Source organism: Pelophylax lessonae, assembly GCF_965119305.1.
Source record: "Pelophylax lessonae genome assembly, chromosome: 9".
In the NCBI taxonomy this organism is placed as follows: Eukaryota; Metazoa; Chordata; class Amphibia; order Anura; family Ranidae; genus Pelophylax; species Pelophylax lessonae.
In genome coordinates this window covers 264,174,950-264,193,989 of record NC_138776.1, presented here as the reverse complement: position 1 = coordinate 264,193,989, position 19,040 = coordinate 264,174,950, and the positions used below count along the sequence as shown (strand labels likewise).

At 45.2% G+C, this 19,040-nt stretch overlaps 2 protein-coding genes across 3 annotated transcripts in view; one reads left to right on the top strand and one right to left on the bottom strand.

The window, feature by feature from the left end:
- LOC309564434 (uncharacterized protein) overlaps nt 1-19,040 on the bottom strand; it is a 173,925-nt gene that overhangs the window by 2,410 nt on the left and 152,475 nt on the right. The window contains 3 exon segments of the mRNA XM_082269064.1: nt 531-666; nt 3,625-3,770; nt 6,564-8,255. Of these exon segments, the coding sequence (XP_082125190.1) occupies nt 531-666; nt 3,625-3,770; nt 6,564-8,255 (1,974 nt within the window).
- The window catches only part of LOC309562677 (uncharacterized protein), a 420,285-nt gene that overhangs the window by 367,489 nt on the left and 33,756 nt on the right, over nt 1-19,040 (top strand). The window lies entirely within an intron of this gene.

The following is a 19,040-nucleotide window of genomic DNA, read 5'->3' as shown; positions in this document are numbered from 1 at the left end:
ATCAGTGTCCTCAGCCCCCCTTCACATCATAGCTCCCCCCCCCCATTACATCAGTATCCTCAGCCCCCCCTACACATCATAGATTTCCCCATTACATCAGTGTCCTCAGCCCCCCTTCACATTTTAGCCCCCCTTACATCAGTTTATTCAGCCCACCTTTACATCAGTGTTCCCAGCCCCCTTTTCACATCAGTGTCCTCAGTCCCCTCTTGCACATCACATCCACCACTTTACAACACAGCCCTCAGTACATCAGCCTAGCCTTCACATCACAGCCCCTTCCCTCTTACATCACAGCCCCCCCTTTACATCAGTGTCCTCAGCCCCCCCCCCCTACACATCATAGCTCCCCCCGCCAAGCTCTACATGAGATCCTTGGGATCTGCTGTAAATTTAGGACTGTACTTCCTTTTTTCCCCTTTGGGGTGAAACACCCCTCAACACCTGATATACGTCTATTTTCATCCCATAAAACCATCTACCAATGAAAATACAATAAAATACGAATTGTTTCTGTATTTGTTACTTACTTGTGTCCATATGTAGAGAAGGTTCTTCCTGTTTACTTTCCATAATCATCTCCCCCTCCTCCATAGACTGCCGATCTCCACTCACCAACCTCTCTTCTTCTTTAACCTCAACTTTGATGTCTTTCCGTTCTTCAGTCTAAACTCCGAAGATGATAGAACACATTTAGAAAAAGAAACAAGTAGTTACATAGAAGAATGTCCACTCAGAGAATTATTTTCGAGTCCAGTCCCACCTACCTGATGATGGTGATGGATGGCGACATCTTCCTGGGTGGAATCCCGAGAATACAGAGCACCTCTCTCCTCCATAGACTGCCGATCTCCACTCACCAACCTCTCTTCTTCTTTAACCTCAACTTTGATGTCTTTCCGTTCTTCACCCTAAACTCCGAAGATGATAGAACACATTTAGAAAAAGGAACAAGTAGTTACATAGAAGAATGTCCACTCAGAGAATTATTTTCGAGTCCAGTCCCACCTACCTGATGATGGTGATGGATGGCGACATCTTCCTGGGTGGAATCCCAGGAATACAGAGGACCTCTCTCCTCCATAGACTGCCGATCTCCACTCACCAACCTCTCTTCTTCTTCCTCTTTAACCTCAACTTTAAAGTCTTTCCGTTCTTCACCCTGAACCCCAAAGATAACAGAGTACAGTATACTTGTTAAAAGGAAAAAGAGATTATATAAAATAATGTCCTGCCAGAGCTTGAATTATTTTTTAGGTCTACATGCTGAAGATTCCTTCCTGATGATGGTGGGGGATGGTGTAATCTTCCTGTGTGGAATCTCAGGAATACAGAGGACAGGGACATCTCTCTGGTGGGTTCCCATTACTGGATCCATATACCGGATGATGGTGAGGGATGGTGTGATCTTCCTGTGTGGAATCTCAGGAATACAGAGGATGGGGACATCTCTCTAGTGGGTTCCCATTACTGGTTCCATATACCTGATGGTGAGGGATGGTATGATCTTCCTGTGTGGAATCCCGGGAATACAGAGGACAGGGACATCTCTCTGGTGGGTTCCCATTACTGGATCCGTATACCTGATGATGGTGAGGGATGGTGTGACCTTCCTGTGTGGAATCCCGGGAATACAGAGGACGGGGACATCTCTCTGGTGGGTTCCCATTACTGGATCCATCTGTAGGAAACACATACACTGACTGAATACATTGTTTCTATGTGTTTATCAGATGATGGGGGATCTAGGTGGAGCCTCCGTACTGCTCTCTCCTTTACAATAAAGTCTCCTCTTACCCGGTGATGTGAGGGGCGGCTGATTCTCCATCATGACGTCCTTGTAGAGATCCTTGTGTCCTTCTAAATACTCCCACTGTATTATCATCTACTGAAGGTAAAAGACGTCACAGTGACTATGGAGGAAGAGGACGGACGGACATGATGGGGGTGGGTGGGGTTACTGGGTGTAAATAGAAAATAAGATCTTATTAACTCCTCTGCTGTCACTTCCAGCAATGTCTCCTCTCTACTTCCTTCTGACTCAACTCTCACCTGGAACTTCCTATTTATACCTGACATCACTTCCTGTCTGTAACTGACATCACTTCCTGTTGCTGCGTTCCACTGACAATGCGTGAAATAAGCACCTTGCGTTGAATATAAATACTGCAGTCTACGTTACGTTCCATCATTTTGTCCTCTGCCTTGGGGTCCATTCTTCTATCAGGTTAAAAGTAAAATAAGCGCAGCGCTAGTCAGTTCTAGAAATAGTCCACATCCAAGGAGAGAACATAGGGCCAATCTTCTATTAGTGTTGTGAAGAGAACCACCAACACCCAATCACACAGCCTCAAATATCACAGACCCTCACTACAAAGGTCTATGGAAGCGGTGGATAATACAATAGGCGCAGGTGACAATGGAATCCTTTCAATGTTCTTGTGCTGTCTGGTGCTCTTGCCGGTGACCTACATTCCTCCGGGAAGAGTACCAGACAGCCCAAGACTAATGGAGAGGAGTACTGAGGAGGAACGTTGAAAGTCTTCGCTCAAATTCATCCCAAAGTTGTTCTATCGGTTTGAGGTCAGGCCAGTCAAGTTCCTCCACCCCAAACTCGCTCATCCATGTCTGTATGGACCTCACTTTGTGCACTGGTCCAAATCATTTGGTGGAAGGGGGATTATGGTGTGGAGTTGTTTTTCAGGGGTTGGGCTTGACTCCTTAGTTCCAGTGAAGAGAACTCTAAAGGCATCAGCATACCAAGACATTTTGGACAATTTCATGCTCCCAACTTTGTGGGAGGAGTTGGGGATGGCCCCTTCCTGTTCCAACATGACTGCGCACCAGTGCACAAAGCAAGGCCCATAAAGATATGGCCACTTAAGTTCCTCCACCCCATGTCTTTATGGACCTTGCTTTGTGCACTGGTGCTCAGTCATGTTGGAACAGGAAAGGGCCATCCCCAAACTCCTCCCACAAAGTTGGGAGCATGAAATTGTCCGAAATGTCTTGGTATGCAGACGCATTATCCTCAAAAGATGTTTTATTAAATGGTATAAAACGGAGGTGAATTTTCTAGTAATTTTCTAGTCCCACTGGCCACTGTTCACCCTCCTAAAGTTTGAAGAACAGTAAACTGGCCCTTTGGTTAGAAAGTTTGGAGACCCTTGCTCTAGAGGCAGGGAGAACCAATCAAACTTCCAGCCTGGGAAACCCTAAACAGACCAGGCCAAACAATCTCTGCCCTCTTGATTACAGAAGGAGCCAAAAACTCGATTTACCGAGCAACCTTACTAGGAGGGTGCTACAACTTCTAAAAAGAAATTGACTCAGAACAGAATATCGTAGAGTTTATTTTATGAACCCGGAATATATGATTAATATACAACGAAACAAATCTTGACTGAAGATCACATCTTGTAAAATTGGTGTAAAAATATATACAATGTATTGATAATTAAACACTGGATGGACCACCTTCTGCCAGTCAAGCAAATGAAGAGCGATGACGTTCAACAGCCAATGGATATCTATAAAAAGGTTCATTGGTGAAGGCCAAGTCCTGATTTCATGTTGGGGGTTGATGTACCTTCACGGAGATCATTTCTTCATCCAGGAGAATACAAAGATAGTAGACCGAGCCCCAGTTATAGTTCCTTCATGTTCTTGCCTATGTATTGCCACCATTGGTTGGTTGTTGCCCGTGTATTGGTACGGCTGTCTCTGTATAGTCATGATTGCCCAGTTTGTTCCTCCATGTATTTCCATACCTGACCATATAGACCGTATATTACCGGTGGTTAGTTCCATGGTGCCGTCTATGTGAGTATGGGGAAAAGTCAGCACTGTTTGTTTAGTGTCGGTTCACACTATGACGATCCGACTTAGGGGGCGACTAGTGAAGTCGCCGTGCACCGCGACTTCAGCGCGACTTGTGCGGACTTCACATAATGGAAGTCAATGCAAGTCGCTCCGACTTCTGTCAAAAGTAGTGCAGGAACCTTTTTCGAGTCGCTCCTATTAGAACGGAACCTTTTTCGAGTCGCTCCTATTAGAACGGAACCTTTTTCGAGTCGCTCTTATTAGAACGGAACCTTTTTCGAGTCGCTCCTATTAGAACGGAACCTTTTTCGAGTTGCTCCTATTAGAACGGAACCTTTTTCGAGTCGCTCCTATTAGATCGGTTCCCGTAGCACAGAATGGACCGCGACTTGTCAGGCAACCAAGTCGCCTGACAAGCCGCGGTAGTGTTAACCGGCACTTAGAGGACCAAATTATTGTAATGTTGACCTATAACTATCAAACCCCACCCCTGAAAGATCCAAAATTTTGACTGAACCCCCAATTCAATGCAGCACCATTAGAGGTCATTTACACTTGCTTCGACTTTAACGCACATTCAAGCGCCTACCACTTTTTTGATGTTTTTAATGCTTCGTGATGCTTCTTTGAAGCTTTAATGAAGCTTGGCAAATGCCCAGTGTGTGCTGATTTTCTGCTATATTAAAGGGGCTCAGTAGAACCCCAGCTCAGCAGATCCTCAACTCATTAGTACCCTCATTCAGCAGATGACCAGCTCATTAGTACCCTCGTTCCGTTCAGCAGATCCCCAGCTTATTAGTACTTTCATTGAGCAGATCCCCAGCTTATTTGTATTCTCCTTCTGCAGACCCCCAGCTAATAATACTCTCGTTAAACAGATCCCCAGAAATTAGTACCCTCGTTCAGCAGATCCCCTGCTCAGTAGTACCCCTGTTCAGCACATCCCCAGCTTATTAGTACCCTCGTTCAGTATATTCCGAGCTTATTAGTACTCTTGTTCAGGAGGGGTCCCCAGCTTATTTGTACCCTCATTTTGTAGATCCCCAGCTTAAAATTATTAGTAATCCCGTTAAGCAGATCCCCAGCTTATTATTAACCATGTTCAGCAGATCCCCAGCTTATTAGCACTCTCCTTCAAAAAAACATTGATTAATAGTATCCTCATTCAGAAGATACCTGGGTTATTAGTACCCCTGTTCAGCAGATCCCCAGCTTATGAATGTTCAGCAGATACCCAGTCATTAGTACCCTCATTCAGCATAACCTCTGCTCATTAGTACCCTCATTCAGCATAACCTCTGCTCATTAGTACCCTTGTTCAGCAGATCCCCTGCTCAGTAGTATCCCTGTTCAGCAGATCCTCAATTTTTTTAGTACCCCTGTTCAGCAGATCCCCAGCTCATTAGTAGATTCCCAACCTATTGGTACTCTTGTTCAGCAGATCGCCAGCCTATTAGTACCCTTGTTCACCAGATCCCCAGCCTATTAGTACCCTTTATTCAGCAGATCCCCAGCCTATTAGTACTCTTGTTCAGCAGATCCCCAGCCTTTTAGTACTCTTGTTCACCAGATCCCCAGCCTATTAGTACTCTTGTTCAGCAGATCCCCAGCCTATTAGTACCCTTGTTCACCAGATCCCCAGCCTATTAGTACCCTTGTTCACCAGATCCCCAACCTATTAGTACCCTTGTTCAGCAGATCCCCAGCCTATTAGTACCCTTGTTCAGTAGATCCACAGCCTATTAGTACCCTTGTTCAGCAGATCCCCAGCCTATTAGTACCCTTGTTCAGCAGATCCCCAGCCTATTAGTACCCTTGTTCACCAGATCCCCGGCCTATTAGTACCCCTGTTCACTAAATACCCAGCTTATTAGTGCTTATTATTAACTTTGTTTAGCAGATTCCCTGCTCAGCAGTACCACATAGTAGTACCTCTCTCTTTCCGGTCCCCGCTGACCCTCCTGCTATAACGTTCCCACGTTGCACACCAAGTGTGCCGTCTGCTAGTTGCTCCGCTCCACTCCGGGTCCCGCTCACCTTCCTGCTGCTCCACACTGCACACCAGATGTGATGTCTGCATCAGACACTCCCAATATATATACACATGAACCGGAAGTGACTGCTGATGACATCTTTCTGGTTCTCTTCGGTGCATTCTGGGATACCTCATACCTGCAATATCTCCAAAACAAAGCAAAGCTAACTCTGAATAAAAGCCTCTCAAAAGCTTCAGGTGCTGTAAGTGAGCGTTGTCTTAGACTTCTATGGAGGCTTTAAAGCATCAAGAAAGAGACATGGGGGATCATTTTTGAAGCGAAGCAAACACAACTTGCGACCAGGACTGTAAGGTGACCATTTTATTTAGTGACAGGAGCTTTGATTGGTATTCAGACTGCTTTGTCCAAAGCCACATTTTGAAGCAAGTGTGAACGAGCCCTTAGGATTTAAGAAAGAGGGAGGATCAGAGGCTGGGTGGTGGGTAACAAAGGTTCCCAAGTTTGCTTTTATCTCTTGTTCAGGGTCTGCATATCTGATGGACCTTATATGAGAGACTCCCATAGTTCCTGTTGGATGTTTTATTTATTGTAGTGAATGGGGACACACCAGTGTGTGCGGGAAAAGATCGAGCAGTCAGATCTTACCACGGTGGTCTTCAAGAAATAGAAGAAGTCAGTAAGAGTCTCCATCTGTAACTGGAACGTACCAAGATGTACCCCTTTTACAGCCTTGGCATCAGTTGCTGTGAGTTACCTGATGCCTGATTAGATTTCCTTGGAGCGAAAAGCATTTCCCGCACTCTGAACACGAGAAAGGACGCTCGCCCGTGTGAACTCTTTGGTGTTTAAGAAGATTCCCCCTCTCGTTGAAACATTTCCCGCACTCAGTACAGGAGAAAGGCCGCTCCCCCGTGTGTCTCCTCAGGTGTTTAAGAAGGTCGGAGTTGAAAATGAAACATTTCCCGCACTCTGAGCATGAAAAGGGACGCTCGCCCGTGTGAATTCTCTGATGCCTAAGAAGGTGCTGCTGCTGAAGGAAACATTTCCCGCACGTCGAGCACTGAAACGGACGCTCGCCCGTGTGACTCCTCTTGTGTGCAAGAAGGTAATGCTTTTGAGTGAAACTTTTCCCGCACTCCGAACATGAAAAAGGACGTTCGCCTGTGTGGATTCTCTGGTGTACGAGAAGGTGTTCTTTCTTAGCGAAACACTTTCCGCACTCTGAACATGAAAAAGGACGCTCGCCCACGTGACTTTTCTGGTGTGTATGAAGGTGTTGTTGCTGAACGAAACACTTCCCACACTCCGGACACGAAAAAGGACGCTCGCCTGTGTGGCTTCTCTGGTGTATAAGAAGGTGTTCCTTCTTGTTGAAGCATTTCCCGCACTCCGAACATAAAAAAGGACGCTCTCCCGTGTGAATTTTCTGGTGTCTTAGGAGTTCTCCTTTCCTACTAAAACATTTTCCGCACTCTGAACATGAAAAAGGACGCTCGCCCGTGTGAATTCTCTGATGTATAAGAAGGTTTTGTTTTGTGGTGAAGCATTTCTCGCACTCGGAGCATGAAAAAAGACGCCCACCCGAGGGACCTCTCTGCTGTTTCGGTACTTCTCTGTTTTTACTGTTAGATTCATTACAAACTAAAGAGGACAACGAAGGCTCTACTGTGTTACCTCTGTCACATAAAGAGAACTTCACAGGATTGGATGGATTTGTCAATCTAATCGCATTGTGACATCTCAGATCGCTATGTGAAGTCGTAGTATGGGATTGATCTGAAGGTTGCTCAGGATTAGAAGGATCCATTGATCTTAGATGGACATCTGAAGTCATAGTATGGGATTTATGAGAAGATTCCTCAGGATTAGAAGGATCCATTGATCTTAGATGGACATCTGAAGTCATAGTATGGAATTTATAAGAAGGTTCCTCAGGATTAGAAGGATCCATTGATCTTAGATGGACATCTGAAGTCATAGTATGGAATTTATAAGAAGGTTCCTCAGGATTAGAAGGATCCATTGATCTTAGATGGACATCTGAAGTCATAGTATGGGATTGGTCAGGATTAGAAGGATCCATTGATCTTAGGTGGTCATCTGAAGTCATAGTATGGGATTGGTCAGGTTTTGAAGGATCCATTGATCTTAGATGGACATCTGAAGTCATAGTATGGGGTTTATCAGAAGGTTCCTCGGGATAAGAAGGATCCATTGATCTTAGGTGGTCATCTGAAGTCATAGTATGGGACTGATCAGAAGATTCCTCAGGATTAGAAGGATCCATTGACCCCTCCAGATGGTAAGGTCGGTGATCTGTGGTTGGAGTAATGGGATCTTCTCCTGGAGAACATTGTGTGATGTCATCATCTTCTGCCTTGAAAGCTGGAGATAAAATTGGATCTCCCTCCGAGGTTGTCAGAAGAAAGTGTCCATCTGTAAGAAAACAATTTAAAAAAAAAGATTAAAAATATTTTTCTAGTCTTACATTTAGGAGTCAAATATGTTGGTCCAGCACTAAGAAGTATCTCAGAGCTCCAGCATGGAACCATTACACCAAATGATGAATACAAACCAGATAAAGGATACAATACACCCAAACCACATCGAGTAACAGGATTTCTACATTGATGACCAGGAAAGAGATAAGTGTTCAGTCTGAAGGTTCGCTATTTATTATGGGACCTCCAGATTCCAATAAGCCCCCCCATTTTCGGACCCCCAAAACCACCAGGCCAGGGTTATAGGGCAGAGGCCCTAGTTCTCATCAACAAGGTGCTCTGCTTGGGGGCACCCCTCATGTTGAGGACATGTGGCCTAGTATGGTTTAGGTTCAGAAGTGGGGGGGGGGGGCATGCTCATCCACCCCTCCCCCTCCCCTGGCCAGCCAGGGTGCATGCTAGGATTATGGATCTTGTATGGATTTTTAGGATTTTTTTTTTCTTATTTGGACATTGGTGACATTGTAACTGTGAGAATAGAGATGGACCTTCCTCCACCTCATCTCTTGGAAACATGACAACATATTGAAGAACATGGGAAGGACCACTCATATGGTGTACAGTAGGTACTAAATATACATGGTCTTCAAGGATGGCTACTGACATCACTAAATAGTCGCATGTAATATTTCGATTTGTACTTTGATGACATTGTAACTGTGAGAATGGAGATGGACCTTCCTCCACCTCATCCTATGGAAACATGACAAGATACTGAAGAACATGGGAAGGACCACTCATATGGTGTACATTAGGTACCAGATATAGGAGGTCTTCGAGGATGGCTACTGACATCACTAAAGAGTGTCACATAATATTTAGATTTGTACATTGATGACATTTTAACTGTGAGAATGGAGATGGACCTTCCTCCACCTCATCTCTTGGAAACATGACAACATACTGAAGAACATGGGAAGGACCACTCCCATGGTGTACAGTAGGTACTAGATAGAAGAGGTCTTCAAGGATGGTAACTGACATCACTAAAGAGTGGCACGTAATTATTAGATTTGTACATTGTAACTGTGAGAATGGAGATGGGCCTTCCACCACCTCATCTCTTGGAACATGACAACATACTGAAGAACATGGGAAGGATCACTCATATGGTGTACAGTAGGTACTAGATATAGGTGGTCTTCAAGGATGGCTACTGACATCACTAAAGAGTGTTACGTAATATTTAGATTTGTACATTGATGACATTGTAACTGTGAGAATAGAGATGGACCTTCCTCCACCTCATCCTATGGAAACATGACAACATATTGAAGAACATGGGAAGGACCACTCATATGGTGTACAGTAGGTACTTGATATAGGTGGTCTTCAAGGATGGTCACTGACATCACTAAAGAGTGGCATGTAATTATTAGATTTGTACATTGTAACTGTGAGAATGGAGATGGGCCTTCCTCCACCTCATTCTATGAAAACATGACAACATATTGAAGAACAAGGGAAGGATCACTCATATGGTGTACAGTAGGTACTAGATATAGGTGGTCCTCATTTGCTGCCCCTAATATCAATGATTCTCATTCTCTCTCTGCTGTAGGTTTAACATTGTGTTTCTTTATCCTCTTGGAGGTGGACACACTCGATATTTGTCTTTTTTTAACTCATCTAACAAATGTCAATACATATTTTATACTTCTAGAAGTAAAATACAATGTTTCCGTATTTATTAATTACTTACTTGTGTCCATATATAGAGAAGATTCCTCCTGTTTACTTTCCTTAATCATCTCCCCCTCCTCCATAGACTGCCGATCTCCACTCACCAACTTCTCTTCTTCTTCATCTTTAACCTCAACTTTGATGTCTTTCAGCTCCTCCCCCTAAACCCCAAGATAATAGGAAAGGAATAAGAAATGACATAGAAGAATGTCCTCTCGTAGAACTATTTTCAAGTTTGTTTTCCCCAGTCCCATCTACCTGATCATTCTCCTTATAGGTGAGATCTTCCTGGGTGGAATCCCGAGAATACAGAGGACCTCTCTCCTCTATAGACTGCCGATCTCCACTCACCAACGTCTCTTCTTCATTAACCTCAACTTTGATGTCTTTCAGCTCCTTACCCTAAACCCCGAAAGATGATAGAATACTTTTATAAGTAGGAGTAAAAAATACAATGAAGAATGTCTTCTCGTTTAAACTTTTATTTTGTCCAATCCCGTCTACCTGATCATTCTCGTTATAATTGGTAGAATTCCGGGAACACAGAGGACCTCCCTTTTCCATAGACTGCCGATCTCCACTCACCAACATCTCTTCTTCCTCTTTAACCTCAACTTTGATTTCATTCATTTCTTCACTCTAAATCACAAAGATGATAGAATATATTTGAGATAAGGAACAAAATAGAATAAAAGAATGTCCTCTCGTAGTTTAAGGTCTACATGCTCAGTTCCATCTACCTGATGATGGTGGGGGGTGGTGTGACCTTCCTGCTTGGAATCCCGGGAATACAGAGGACGGGGACATCTCTCTGGTGGGTTCCCATTACTGGATCCATCTGTAGGAAACACACACACTGACTGAATACATTGTTTCTATGTGTTTATCAGATGATGGGGGATCTAGGTGGAGCCTCCATACTGCTCTCTCCTTTACAATAAAGTCTCCTCTTACCCGGTGATGTGAGGGGCGGCTGATTCTCCATCATGACGTCCTTGTAGAGATCCTTGTGTCCTTCTAAATACTCCCACTCCTCCATGGAGAAATAGACAGTGACATCCTGACACCTTATAGGAACCTGACACACACAATGATACAGTCACCATCCAGACACATCCCTTGTCTGTTACTGGATAATGTCCCAGAATTCCCAGCACCGCTCACCTCTCCTGTCAGCAGCTCCATCATCTTCTCGGTGACCTCTAGAATCTTCTTCACACTCTTTCTCTTGGGTTTCATTGAATGAGGCCAAGGCAGTATGATGGTTAAATGGTCACTTGACTCCACTGGAGGGCATCTCTGTAAGAAGATGTTATATTACCCTCCCAGAATCCTCCTCACCTCTCCGGTCAGGTCTGTGTTTTATTAATAAAGATAAGAGTGATGTCATGTGACCTCCCAGAATCCTCCTCACCTCTCCGGTCAGGTCTGTGTTTTATTAATAGAGATAAGAGTGATGTCATGTGACCTCCCAGAATCCCCCTCACCTCTCAGGTCAGGTCTGTGTTTTATTAATAGAGATAAGAGTGATGTCAGGTGACCTCCCAGAATCCTCCTCACCTCTCCGGTCAGGTCTGTGTTATAATAATAGAGATAAGAGTGATGTCATGTGACCTCCCAGAATCCTCCTCACCTCTCCGGTCAGGTCTGTGTTTTATTAATAGAGATAAGAGTGATGTCATGTGACCTCCCAGAATCCTCCTCACCTCTCCAGTCAGCAGGTAGATGATCTCCAGGGTGAGTTGTAGTATCTTCTCAGTCATATGACTTGAGTCCTCCTCCATCCTTATTGATGTGATCATGTGATCCATAAAAGATCTCTGTAGACAGATCATATAGTGGCTTTGTGGATCATTATAGCTCATAGACTAGTTAAGATTCCTTTTAAACCCTTTGTCTCGGGTTCCATTCACACCTGATCATTTTGGAGCTCGAAGCTCTAAACTCCAAAAAGCTCAAAAAATATAATGATGGTGGTTCACATCTCCACCTGAAGCTCTAAAAAAGTTTTGGAGCTCTTTTGTAGCTCGAATCGGCCAGATTGGTGCATTGTTAAAGCAGCTGAAAGCAGAAAAAGTGATTGTTTTCTCTATTGGCTAATACAAAAAAACGCCAAAGCTCCAAAACTTTTGGAAAACGTTGTACAAAAACGCCTAGAAAGCACAAAAACAGGACGCTCAGGGTTGAATGCAGCCTAATAGCAGAGGGAGGTTTATAACTGTGTCTTGTGTTGTGCTAATAAATGCCAAATATATCCTGTAAGAAGAGTGAGGGCGAGTGCAGGTCTGCGTCCCCGAACTCCTCACCCTGTGTGTGTTGGGGAACACGGACCCCCCACGGATGTCATATCGGGACACGGCGCATGTGTCTGTGCAGTCCCTGTGTCCCGATGGAAATCAATGGGACTTTCTACATGGGCAGCAGGTCAAAAGGATTGGACGTGCTACACCTGTCCTATCTACTTCGATTACGTTTTTCGACGTGGGTAGCACATCCATTGACCTCAAATTGTTAACATTATTTTTATTGATTTTATTAGGGCAGCAAAAAAGTTCTATTTATACCGATATCATACATCCACTTACGTGAATATATTACTCTATTTTTAGGATATATCTGTGTACATAAAAGAAAATATCCTGAGTGCGTGTCATCATCTGCTGGAGATAAAAGACGTCACAGTGACTATGGAGGAAGAGGACGAAACATGACTGGGGGGGGGGGGGTTACTGGGTGTAAATAGAAAATAATATCTTATTACCTCCTCTGCCAGTTCCAGCAATGTCTCCTCTCTACTTCCTCCCAACTCACCTTTCACCCGGAACTTCCTGTCAGTATGTGACATCACTTCCTGTCTGCACCTGACATCACTTGCGTTCCACTGACAATGCATGAGATCACCACCTTGTGTTGAATATAAATACTGCATTGCACATTACGTTCCATCGTTTTTTCCTCTGCCTCGGGGTCCATTCTTCTATTAGGGTATATCGATGATTACACACAAGATTTTACCTCACATCAAATCCAGACAATGAAGAATAAAAGAAAAAAGAAAATAAACATTTCTATGGCATTCTGAGCTATGAATTTTATAGATTACTCTTCCTCTACCGATATGCTGTGTCTAAACGGTCTCCCAACTGTCTTATTTCAGACTCCATCATCACTGTCCCCTGTTCGTCAAACTTCAGACGATCCCCCAAGCATATATATTCAATACCTCCCAACTATGTGGTATTTGTAGTGGCTTCATGTATGTAGGACAGGCCACCATGTGGGCACCACCTCCTGGGCAGCAAGGGGGAACCATTCCAAACATGCCTCCAGCCTCACTACAGTAGAGATAATTATTGTGCGAGTTGTCTCCCTATTATGGCCATTTATCGATTAACTCCAGTGGGTCTCACACCAGAAGGACAGCGTCATCTTTTCAGCTGGTGACCTCAGACTGTTCCTACCTGTCCCAGCACTAGACTTCAGAGCAGAGGTGTAACTAGTATCATCAGGGCAAGATACCATGAAGGGCCCTCTTGATGACATCTCAAGGCCCTTTCAATCAGTTCCAGGGCCCTTCCCTTTGGGCCCGGGGCCCTTCCCAGCAGCGGGACCCTTTCAGGTTTTCTGCAGCAGGTCGCCTTCCTGCTGTCTTGGCCCCCCCCCCACAGTGGCAGAATGTTTGGTCACAAGTGCGCCCCTGGTAGTTTCACCACTGACTTTACTATTACTAGGGGGCATTTTGGAGGATGTAAGGGGGACCTTTGAAAGATGTAAGGGGGCACTCTGGAGGTACTAAAATAGTACTTCCAGAGTGCTTTCTTAATTCCCCCTAACATCATTCACAGTGCCCCCTAACATCATCCACAGTACATCCTTAAATCCTCCTCCAGAGTGCTCCCCCTAAAATGCCTCCAGAGTGCCCTCTAACTTCATCCATAGTGCCCCCTTACATCCTCCTCCAAAGTGCTCCTTTAATGCCTCCAGAGTGCCCCCTAACATCATCCACAGTACTCCCCTTACATCCTCCTCCATAGTGCTCTCCTAAAATGCCTCCAGAGTGCCCCCTAACTTCATCCACAGTGCCCCCTTACATCCTCCTCCAAAGTGCTCCCTAATGCCTCCAGAGTGCCCCCTAACTTCATCCACAGTGCCCCCTTACATCCTCCTCCAAAGTGCACCCTTAATGTCTCTAGGGTGCCCCTTAACATCATCCATATTGCAACCTTACATCCTCCTCCAGAGTGCTCCCTTAATGCCTCCACAGTGCCCCCTAACATCATCCACAGTGCCCCCTTACATCCTTGTCTAAAGTGCTCCCTTAATGCCTCCACAGTGCCCCCTTACATCCTCCTCTAAAGTGCTCCATTAAATCCTCCACAGTGCCCTCTTACATCGTCCTCCAGAGTGCCCCCCTATATCCTCCTCCAGAGTACCCCATTACACCCTCCTCCAGAGTACCCCCATTACACCCTCCTCCAGAGTGCCCCATTACACCCTCCTCCAGAGTGCCCCATTACACCCTCCTCCAGGGTGCCCCATTACACCCTCCTCCAGGGTGCCCCATTACACCCTCCTCCAGAGTGCTCCATTACACCCTCCTCCAGAGTGCCCGATTACACCCTCCTCCAGAGTGCCTTATTATACTCTCCTCCAAAGTGCCCCATTACACCCTCCTCCAGAGTGCACCATTACACCCTCCTCCAGAGTGCCCGATTACACCCTCCTCCAGGGTGCCCCATTACACCCTCCTCCAGAGTGCTCCATTACACCCTCCTCCAGAGTGCCCGATTACACCCTCCTCCAGAGTGCCTTATTATACTCTCCTCCAAAGTGCCCCATTACACCCTCCTCCAGAGTGCTCCATTACACCCTCCTCCAGAGTGCCCGATTACACCCTCCTCCAGAGTGCCTTATTATACTCTCCTCCAAAGTGCCCCATTACACCATCCTCCAGAGTGCCTTATTATACCCTCCTCCAGAGTGCACCATTAAACCCTCCTCCAGAGTGCCCAATTACACATGACTTTTCTGACCCTGGTAGTTCCATCACTGCTTCAGAGACCTTTTGAGGTTAACAGTGTAGAACACGAAGGTGGAGATTTACTAAAACTGGAGCACACGGAATCTGGTGCAGCTATGCATGGCAACCAATCCGCTTCTAACTTTAACTTGTTCAACTAGGCCTTAATTAAAACCTGGAAGCTGATTGGTTACTATGCACAGCTGCACCAGATTCTGTGTGCCCAAGTTTTAGTAAATCCCCCCCAACTATCCTCCACCACTTCTCCGGCACAGTACACTTGTCTTGCTCCAACCTGTAGGCATGGAATGGGCAAGGTGATATATTTCACTTGTGGGGTCTTCTTTTCTTCTGCGGTCCAAGCCCTGCTCCTTGGAAGCTTCTGTACCACAGCGGCCCTAAGATAAGGCCTGCCGCTGAGAAGGGCATAACTTGGCAGACGCCACACTACTCTTCCCTCCATCACAGGGAACCACCACCTTTCCCATCTCGAACTTGCTTGTCATGGTCTAGCCTGCAGCTGTTTGTGAAATTTTCAATCCTTGCTGCAGTGGTTCTGCTAGATCCGTGACTCCATTCCCATGTGCTGCTGGCTTCTGCGTTGCCTGCTCTAGTGTGGATTTATATCCCTTTCCCTTCTGTCACTTCCAGAACCACCTCCCAGTCTGCTTCCCTATATATAGACATGCTCAGTGCACCCCGGGTTGACTGAGCAACTATCCAATTTCTCTGAGGTCCTCCTGGTTTATCCTTGTATAACATGTATTCTGTGCCTGACTATACATGCACACGCAGCTAACGTGTAAGGTAAAGTCTACAGGCTTAGGAAGATCAGTTTGTAAATGGATAAAAAAAAAACTGGCTAAAAGACCGAATTCAGAGAGTAGTGGTTAATGATTCTTACTCTGAATGGTCTAAGGTTAGCAGGTTCAGTGTTATTAATGGGGTACCCCAAGGTTCAGTGTTATTAGTGGGGTACCTCAAGGTACAGTGTTATTAGTGGGGTATCCCAAGGTTCAGTGTTAATAGTGGGGTATCCCAAGGTTCAGTGTTATTAGTGGGGTACCCCAAGGTTCAGAGTTATTAATGGGATACCCCAAGGTACAGTGTTATTAGTGGGGTATCCCAAGGTTCAGTGTTAATAGTGGGGTATCCCAAGGTTCAGTGTTATTAGTGGGGTACCCCAAGGTTCAGTGTTATTAATGGGGTACCCCAAGGTTCAGTGTTAATAGTGGGGTATCCCAAGGTTCAGTGTTATTAGTGGGGTACCCCAAGGTTCAGTGTTATTAATGGGGTACCCCAAGGTTCAGTGTTAATAGTGGGGTATCACAAGGTTCAGTGTTATTAGTGGGGTACCCCAAGGTTCAGTGTTATTAGTGGGATATCCCAAGGTTCAGTATTATTAGTGGGGTATCCCAAGGTTCAGTGTTATTAGTGGGGTACCGCAAGGTTCAGTGTTATTAATGGGGTACCCCAAGGTTCAGTGTTAATAGTGGGGTATCCCAAGGTTCAGTGTTATTAGTGGGGTACCCCAAGGTTCAGTATTATTAGTGGGGTGTCCCAAGGTTCAGTGTTATTAGTGGGATATCCCAAGGTTCAGTGTTATTAGTGGGGTACCGCAAGGTTCAGTGTTATTAATGGGGTACCCCAAGGTTCAGTGTTATTAGTGGGGTACCCCAAGGTTCAGTGTTATTAGTGGGATATCCCAAGGTTCAGTATTATTAGTGGGGTATCCCAAGGTTCAGTGTTATTAGTGGGATATCCCAAGGTTCAGTATTATTAGTGGGGTGTCCCAAGGTTCAGTGTTATTAGTGGGATATCCCAAGGTTCAGTGTTATTAGTGGGGTACCGCAAGGTTCAGTGTTATTAATGGGGTACCCCAAGGTTCAGTGTTATTAGTGGGTTATCCCAAGGTTCAGTGTTATTAGTGGGGTGTCCCAAGGTTCAGTGTTATTAGTGGGGTACCCCAAGGTTCAGAGTTATTAATGGGATACCCCAAGGTACAGTGTTATTAGTGGGGTATCCCAAGGTTCAGTGTTAATAGTGGGGTATCCCAAGGTTCAGTGTTATTAGTGGGGTACCCCAAGGTTCAGTGTTATTAATGGGGTACCCCAAGGTTCAGTGTTGATAGTGGGGTATCCCAAGGTTCAGTGTTATTAGTGGGGTACCCCAAGGTTCAGTGTTATTAATGGGGTACCCCAAGGTTCAGTGTTATTAGTGGGGTATCCCAAGGTTCAGTGTTATTAATGGGGTACCCCAAGGTTCAGTGTTATTAGTGGGGTACCACAAGGTTCAGTGTTATTAATGGGGTACCCCAAGGTTCAGTGTTATTAGTGGGATAACCCAAGGTTCAGTGTTAATAGTGGGGTACCCCAAGGTTCAGTGTTATTAGTGGGGTACCGCAAGGTTCAGTGTTATTAATGGGGTACCCCAAGGTTCAGTGTTATTAGTGGGATAACCCAAGGTACAGTGTTATTAGTGGGGTACCCCAAGGTTCAGTGTTATTAGTGGGGTATCCCAAGGTACAGTGTTAATAGTGGGGTATCCCAAGGTTCAGTGTTATTAGTGGGGTATCCCAAGGTTCAGTGTTAATAGTGGGGTATCCCAAGGTACAGTGTTATTAGTGGGGTATCCCAAGGTTCAGTGTTAATAGTGGGGTATCCCAAGGTTTATTGTTATTAGTGGGGTATCCCAAGGTTCAGTGTTATTAGTGGGGTACCCCAAGGTACAGTGTTATTAGTGGGGTATCCCAAGGTACAGTGTTATTAGTGGGGTACCCCAAGGTTCAGTGTTATTAGTGGGGTACCCCAAGGTTCAGTGTTAATAGTGGGGTATCCCAAGGTTCAGTGTTATTAATGGGGTACCCCAAGGTTCAGTGTTATTAATGGGGTACCCCAAGGTTCAGTGTTAATAGTGGGGTATCCCAAGGTTCAGTGTTATTAGTGGGGTACCCCAAGGTTCAGAGTTATTAATGGGATACCCCAAGGTACAGTGTTATTAGTGGGGTATCCCAAGGTTCAGTGTTATTAGTGGGGTACCCCAAGGTTCAGAGTTATTAATGGGATACCCCAAGGTACAGTGTTATTAGTGGGGTATCCCAAGGTTCAGTGTTAATAGTGGGGTATCCCAAGGTTCAGTGTTATTAGTGGGGTACCCCAAGGTTCAGTGTTGTTAATGGGGTACCCCAAGGTTCAGTGTTAATAGTGGGGTATCCCAAGGTTCAGTGTTATTAGTGGGGTACCCCAAGGTTCAGTGTTATTAATGGGGTACCCCAAGGTTCAGTGTTAATAGTGGGGTATCCCAAGGTTCAGTGTTATTAATGGGGTACCCCAAGGTTCAGTGTTATTAGTGGGGTACCGCAAGGTTCAGTGTTATTAATGGGGTACCCCAAGGTTCAGTGTTATTAGTGGGATAACCCAAGGTTCAGTGTTAATAGTGGGGTACCCCAAGGTTCAGTGTTATTAGTGGGGTATCCCAAGGTACAGTGTTATTAGTGGGGTACCCCAAGGTTCAGTGTTATTAGTGGGGTACCCCAAGGTACAGTGTTAATAGTGGGGTATCCCAAGGTTCAGTGTTATTAGTGGGGTATCCCAAGGTTCAGTGTTAATAGTGGGGTATCCCAAGGTACAGTGTTATTAGTGGGGTATCCCAAGGTTCAGTGTTAATAGTGGGGTATCCCAAGGTTTATTGTTATTAGTGGGGTATCCCAAGGTTCAGTGTTATTAGTGGGGTATCCCAAGGTTCAGTGTTAATAGTGGGGTACCCCAAGGTACAGTGTTATTAGTGGGGTATCCCAAGGTTCATTGTTATTAGTGGGGTACCCCAAGGTTCAGTGTTGGGACCCTTACTTTGTAATACGTTTATAGAAAATATCGGGTCTTGGATTTCAGTCTTGCAGATGACACCAAGCTTTGCAGAGGAATGACGTTCTTACAGGATGTCTCCAACTTACAAGCTGACCTCAATGCACGGTTTCATCGGGCAACTATGTGGCAAATGAGGTTCAATGTTGATAAA